The sequence below is a fragment of the Chelonoidis abingdonii genome, chromosome 4 (genome assembly GCF_003597395.2).
Source record: "Chelonoidis abingdonii isolate Lonesome George chromosome 4, CheloAbing_2.0, whole genome shotgun sequence".
Taxonomy (NCBI): domain Eukaryota; kingdom Metazoa; phylum Chordata; order Testudines; family Testudinidae; genus Chelonoidis; species Chelonoidis abingdonii.
The window spans coordinates 148,042,912-148,050,154 of record NC_133772.1 but is presented as its reverse complement, the minus strand read 5'-3'; the positions used below and the strand labels follow the sequence as shown (position 1 = coordinate 148,050,154).

Here is a 7,243-nt window from a genome sequence, read left to right as displayed (position 1 = left end):
CTAAAAACATTAAAATGTATTACTGGCACGCCAAACCTTAAATTAGAGTGAATAAATGAAGACTTGGCACACCACTTCTGAAAGGTTGCTGACCCCTGGCCTAGTGACTGATCGCAATATGATTCCAAGCTTTCAGGGAGTGATCGTTTCTTCACTGTCAAAGCAGCTCTTGTTTTGGTGTCTCTGCACTGGAGAGCTGGGGTGCGCTCAGCATGTATTTATTCCTGCTCCTGTATTTTTCACTTCATGCACCTGATGAAGTGGGTTCTAGCCCACAAAAGCTAATGCCCAAATAAATTTTTAGTCTCTCAGGTGCCACGAGGACTCCTCGTTGTTTTTACTCAAGGAATGTAGCTTTCTGCATCTGAAAGTTCCACGGCCATTGCTGTTCATCCCAGATTGGCATCATGATCAGGTTCCACCACTCACCGCTTGATTCACGGGCCCAGAAATGCTGTTCCACTGTGTGCAGCTGGTCAGTGAATGCCTGCAGCATCTGGTGATTTTTATTCACTGTCCACATCATCCATACATCAGTTTTCCCATTTTCAAAGCTGTAGCCCTGGCCGCTGTGGTGGTTGTTGTAGCTCTGCAACTGTAGCTGTTGTCTCTGAAACAGATGAGACCTTCACTGATTTGTTCAGCATCCATGCGTCTGACAGCAAGATGGTGGAGAGACTGAAAACAGTCATGAGGAAGAGCAGATTACGGAACAGAGGGAATTGTGGAAACTTGGCCACCAACTCCCACAATTCCTTAAGAGAAGCGCTGGTATCCCACAATACACTGCAAAAATTACCTAGAAGGTAGTGTGCCGTAAGGTGGCAATGAGGGCACTGGGATGCCTACCCATGCTGTCACTAAGCATATGTCTACACAGCAACTAGACATTTGCAGCTGGCCAGTGCCAGCTGACTCAGGCTCATGGGGCTCAGGCTAAGAGGCTGTTTCACTGCAGTGTAGACTTCCAGGTTCAGGCTAGAGCCCTGTCTCTAGGATCCTGCGAGGTGGGAGGGCCCCAAAGCTCAGGCTCCAGCCCAAGCCTGGAAGTTTCCACTGCAATGAAACAGCTCCACAGCCTGAATGCCCTTGAGACTGAGTTGGCTGGCACGGGACAGCCGCAGATGTCTAGTTGCTGTGTAGACACATTCTAACATGACCTGGTGCATGGGCAAAGACAGCTAAACGTGAACTCACTCTCATGATATACTGATATTGGTATGTGGGCAGGTGTTTCACCATAAAACTTTAGAGTATAGACGTGGCATAAATGCCAAAGCCCATGGTAATGGTACATTGCATTGTTAATCACAAAATGCAGGCAATGCAACCTTTAAGGCTAGAATAGCAAAAACATTTTCTATTCCTGTTTTTCTGGTTAAATGTGTAGCTTTAATATTACTATTTCTGTTAAAAAATGTATGCAATAAAACACAAGATGTGCAATGCTTTGCACAGGCTAATGCAATGTTGCTGCTGGATGATTTAACTCTTGCAATTCTTGATTTTTTGCATTGATATGGATTGTTGCATATAATTATATAATAGAAATCCTTCCCACTGCAATCTGCTATTTGATATTTCCTGAGATAACATGAGACAGTGTGAAACTACTTTGCAGAATAGCAACAGGAGAAACAGCATAGTTTTGTAATTAGTAAGGTTCATGGGAGTCTTCAGGACACAAAGCATGGCAGGTGCACACACTTCCATCTGGAAATTAAGAAACCCTCCCAGCCACTGATCACTAATGTGCGAATTAAACCATCTTACTTTCCACTACACACCACAAAACCAAAGCTCAGGTTAGGGCACTTTTTGTCAGAGATCACAGGAAAGATTTAGCCGTGAGAGGGGTCAGGAATGAACACTGTTCTCTTTATTCTAATATGAGTAACCTAATGTCCTTGTTCCACAGTCGAAGAAAGTGATTCACCACTGGCACATGGCTCCTCTTTCCCATCTGTGTCCCAGTATGGGCTTTAGGGTCTGGCTACACTGCAATAAAACAGCTGTGGCTGGTCCATATCAGCTGACCCAAACTCGGACTCCAGAGCTCTAAAACTGCAGCTTAGACATTTGGGCTCGGGCCGGAGTCTGGGCTCTGTGATTCTCCCTCTTTATGGGGTCTCAGAGTCCAGGTTCCAGTGTGAGCCTAAACATCTACACTGCAATTGTACCACCCCCAGCAGCGGCTCCAGGTACCAGCACTCCAAGCACGTGCCTGGGGTGGCAAGCCACAGGGGATGCCCTGCCCGTCTCTGCAAGGGTGGTAGCCAGGCAGCCTTCAGTGGAATGCCTGCGGGAGGTCTGCCAGTCCCACAGATTCGTGGGTATGCCGAAGCCATGGGACCGGCGGACCTCCCACAGGCAAGCTGCCGAATCCATGGGACCAGGAACCTCCCACAGAGAAGCCGTCAAAGGCTGCCTGACTGCTGTGCTTGGGGCAGCAAAAAAGCTAGAGCTGCCCCTGACCACCCTGTAGCCTGAATCTGCTGACATGGGCCAGCAGAGGGTGTTTAGTTGCTACATAGATGTACCCCAGCGGTTCTCAAACTGGGGGTTGTGACCCCCTCAGGGGATCGCAAGCTGTCAGCCTCCACCTCCAACATTTATATGTTAAATATTTTAAAAAGTGTTTTTTTTTTAATGTGTAAGGGGGGGTCACACTCAGAGGCTTGCTGTGTGAAAGGGATCACCCCTACAAAAGTCTGAGAACCACTGACTACCCCAGGAGGGCAGAGGTGGCGTTTAGCTGCGGAGCGGATATACCCCAGGAGGACAGAGCTGGCGTTTAGCTGCGGAGCGAACGTACCCGGGAAGGGCAAAGCTGGCGTTTAGCTGCGGGGCGGATATACCCCGGGAGGGCAGAGCTGGCGTGTAGACGTACCTGGGAGGGCAGAGCTGCGTAGCCTTTCCAGGTTGATCACGCTCCGGTCCGTGGATCGGGAATGGTCCTATTCCACGTGGGGGTGGGAGCAAGTCCCTGCCCACAGTACACCAGCGCTGTCTGGCCTGGCCTGCCCTGCCCGTGCAAGGTGCGTGCCTGCACCGCGCTAAGCGCCCAGCACTTGGCTGAGCTTCCACCTCCGCCCTCTTCCTGGCAGGGCTCCCGCCCCCGGGTTACACAGCTGTGATAATAACCCCCTGTCCCACGGGCAAACAATCACCCCGGGACCCGCCGCCCTTCTTCCCCGGGCTGGCTGGGCACAAGGAAGCGGCTTTTCCAGCCGCTCCGGTGGGAAGCGGCCCAGCTCACGCCCCCCTCCCCCGCAGCCTCCCCGCCCCGCTCCGGCCGAGCCGGTTCTAGGCTCCTCCCCGCGCTGTCACACTTGCCTCAGGTGCTTCCTGCCCGCCTGGCGCGCAGGGGCAGGGCCGGCGATGCGCTCTCCCGGAGCCAGGGCGAACCCGGGCGGGCTTGCGGCAGCCGGAGCCCGCCCCCCCCCCAGCGATTGGCGTCCGGGCGGGCAGGGGCGGAGATCCAGCTGCTGCGGCGGCTGGCTGGTGACTGCTTCCCGCGGGAGGCGAACCCGGGCGGGCTTGCGGCAGCCGGAGCCCGCCCCCCCCCCAGCGATTGGCGTCCGGGCGGGCAGGGGAGGGGTGCGCCAGGCGTGGGGGGCTTGGGACCGGTCTCCGGCTGCATGGCACAGAGATGCGGGAGCAGGCGCTGCCTGCCCCACTGAGGAGGAGCTGCTGAGCTCAGCATCCCCGCCGGCGCTCAGTTAGTGCCTGCCCCTTTCGCTGCCCAGCCGGCTTGCCATGGCCGGGGGGGCCATGAAGTTCAACGGGTACATGAAGGTGCGGATCGGCGAGGCGGTGGGGCTGCAGCCCACCCGCTGGTCGCTGAGACACTCGCTCTTCAAGAAGGGCTACCAGCTGCTGGACCCCTACGTGGCGGTGAGCGTGGACCAGGTGCGGGTGGGGCAGACCAGCACCAAACAGAAGACCAACAAGCCCACCTACAACGAGGAGTTCTCCACCCCCGTCACCGATGGCCGTCAGCTGGAGCTGGCCGTCTTCCATGAGACCCCCATCGGCTACGACGACTTTGTGGCCAACTGCACCCTGTGCTTCCATGACCTCTTACACAGCACAGGCAACGCTGACAGCTTCGAAGGCTGGGTGAGTAGCTGTCCTTCCGTGGGGACGTGAACTGCCCATGGAGTGTGTGCTCACATCTGCTGGCATGTACATGCCCACACCTGTACACCTGTATGTATGCACATGCAGCTCTGCGCTCACACACCTACTTGTATTCTCACCAGTACATGCATTCTGCATGCAAGTGTGGCAAGATGTTTCTGTGACTGCCACCATGTTTTCCAACCCACTGGAGATTGAACTGGGGACCTCCAGGGCTAAAAACATGAGATCAAGAGCCCATGCTCCCCAGCAAGGAGCTGTAAAAAACGCATATTCTCTGTGAATATGTAAGTAATGCACACTCACTAGTGGGTTATGCATGCACCTACAAACGCTCATACATATGTGTATGCTTGTAGTTAATTGCAAAAATGCACATGAGAGAGGTCACATTTCTTTACAAATCTATATCCATATACCTGTGGATGTGCGTGCATGCTTTGAATTTAAAGCAGTTACAGGGATGAACTTGACAATGCCTGATCATGCATAAATCACATACATAACAGCATAAGCAAAACATCAGTAGTTGCAAGTTTCCCCCCTTCCAAGTAGGTGCAACTTGCATTCTTCCTCCTCATTCTTTTTGCTGATACAGACTAACACGGCTACCACTCTGAAACCCGTCAGAGCTATAGTTCATGTTTCAACCCTAACGATGGAATAGATGATATACAGAATCATAGAAATGTAGGACTTCAAAGGACCTGAGAAGGTTATCTCCCTCTGTGCTGAGGCTGGATTAAGTATTCCTAGATCATCCCTGACAGGTGTTTGTGTAGCTTGTTCTTGTTCTTCAGTGAAGGGGATTCAGTGGCAGGGATTGAAAAACCTGCCTCAAACCTGATCCAGTGCTTAACTATGCTTGGAGTTAGCAAGTGTTTCCTATTGTCCAATCTAAATTTCCCTGACTGCAGCTGAAGCGGATTGCTGCTTGCCCTACCCTTGGTGGATTTGGAGAACAATTAATTGCTGTCTTCTTTATAAGAGTCTTCAAATATATTAATGGCTCTTATCAGGTCCACCTATTTCCCCCCAGAGTCTTCTCTTCTCTAAACTGAACATGCTCCATTCTTTCAACTTTTCCTCAGAGGTCAGGATTTCTAATCCTTTTATCACTTTTCCTGCTTTTCTATGGAATCTTTCCAGTTTTTCCACATCTTTCTTAAAATATGGTGCATAATAATTACCTCTGTGTCAGTTAAAGGATTTCCTGCTTTCCTTTCCAGAACTAGAATATAGGGAAGGGAAGTGTTTCCATCTAGCAGTAATTTACAGTGGAACAAGAAATGCTTAATGAAAATACACAGCATTCCAAGTAGACAGATTGTGGAGGAGTTTAGATATTCCCAGGAGGAATTACAGTAAATAACTTGTTGAGACCAGACAGTTTAGTGAGCATAGTCAAAAAACCACCACGGTCAAATCAGACTGATACATGGGGAAGAGAGAAGTGTCACTAGAGAGAACAGCTAGATGTTGGGATCTTATCACAAGAGAAGCTGCCAGTGCTTTCCTTTCTCAGTTCAGCATTGTGGCTGAGAAATAACATTATGTATTGAAGTACCAGAGAGACCATTATATGTCTGTAGAAAAATACAACATTGGTGCTCCACATCCTGCTTATTTATTGTCAGCACCAACAGTGTGCTAAGTATTCTCCAGCCAAGTGTGAGGTTTCACCATGTAGAATGAGCAGCTGAAATACATAATGGACTGATGAAAAGATAAGACAAGGGAGGAACCTCATGCGGTGTGACAGCATTTTGGTTCACACCCATTTTGTCAATCTTTTTATTAATATTGGTTATTAGTTTTGTTGTCTGTTTCAATATCACTTGTTTTAGGTGGAAGGGCTTGAGTCCTCCTTCTACAATGTATGGGCTACACACCCATAGATATCTGTGCAAAATCTGTATGTGCTGCTGCAGCTACACCATTGTAGTGTAGACACTGGCCACAGTGATGGAAGGGATTTTTCCATCGCTGTAGTTAATCCACCTCCTCGAGACGTGGTAGCTAGGTTGATGGAAGAATTCTTCCATCGATCTAATGGTGTCTACACCAGGGCATAGATCATTTTTAACTACATCTCTCATGCATGTGAATTTGCCACGCTCCTGAGTGACATAGGGCTTGTAGTCTCTACTGGGGTAAGTCGACCTAAATTATGCTACTCCAGCTATGTGAATAATGTAGCTGGAGTCAACATAGCTTAGGCAGACTAACCCCGGTATCGTCACTGCACTGTATCGATGGGAGACCCTCTCCAGTCGATTTACCTTACTCTTCTTTTCAAAGAGATGGCGTACTGGGGTCAACCATAGAGCACTCTGCTGTCGATTTAGCGCAGGGGTTGGCAAACTTTTTGGCCTGAGGGTCACATCTGGATATAGAAATTGTTTGGCAGGCCATGAATACTCATGGAATTGGGAGTTGAAGTGCAGGAGGTGGTGAGGGCTCCGGCTGGGGGTGCAGGCTCAGGAATGGAACCAGAAATGAGGAGTTCAGAGTGTGGGAGGGGGCTCCAGACTGGGGCAGGAGGTTGAGGTGCAGGAGGGGTAAGGGCTCCGGCTGGGGGTGTGGACTCTGGGGTGGGACTAAGGATGAGGGGTTTGGGGTGCAGGAGGGTGCTCTAGGCTGGGACCGAGGAGTTCGGAGGGCTGGGACTGAGGGATTTGGGCATGGGGGCCAGGCTCGGGGGTGCAGGCTTTGGGCAGTGCTTACCTGAAGTAGCTCCCGGAAGCAGCAGCATGTTCCCTCTCTGGCTCCTATGTGGAGGGGTGGCCAGGTGGCTCTGTGTGCTGCCCTGTTCACAGGCGCTGCCTCTGCAGCTCTCATTGGCCAGGGTTCCCAGCCAATGGGAGCTGTGGGGGGAGGCGCTTGGGGCAGGGGCAGCATGTGGAGCCCTCTGGCTGCCCCTATGCATAGGAGTTGGAGGGGGGACATGCTGCTACTTTCGGAAGCAGCGCGGAAAGCCCCCGACCCCGCTCCCCTGCTGGAGTGCATTGTGGGGCAAACCCTGATCCCCACTCCTGGCGAGAGCTTGAGGACTGGACTAATAGGGCCAGCAGGCCAGATGTGGCCCATAGGCTGTAGT

At 51.4% G+C, this 7,243-nt stretch overlaps 1 protein-coding gene across 1 annotated transcript in view; it reads left to right on the top strand.

The window, feature by feature from the left end:
* Positions 1–3,754: 3,754 nt before the first annotated feature.
* The window catches only part of PRKCH (protein kinase C eta), a 159,150-nt gene continuing 155,661 nt past the window's right edge, over positions 3,755–7,243 (top strand). The window contains exon 1 of the mRNA XM_032789194.2: positions 3,755–4,122. Coding sequence (XP_032645085.1) covers positions 3,760–4,122 — 363 coding nt within the window. The 5' untranslated portion in view covers positions 3,755–3,759. The remainder of the gene's footprint in view (positions 4,123–7,243) is intronic.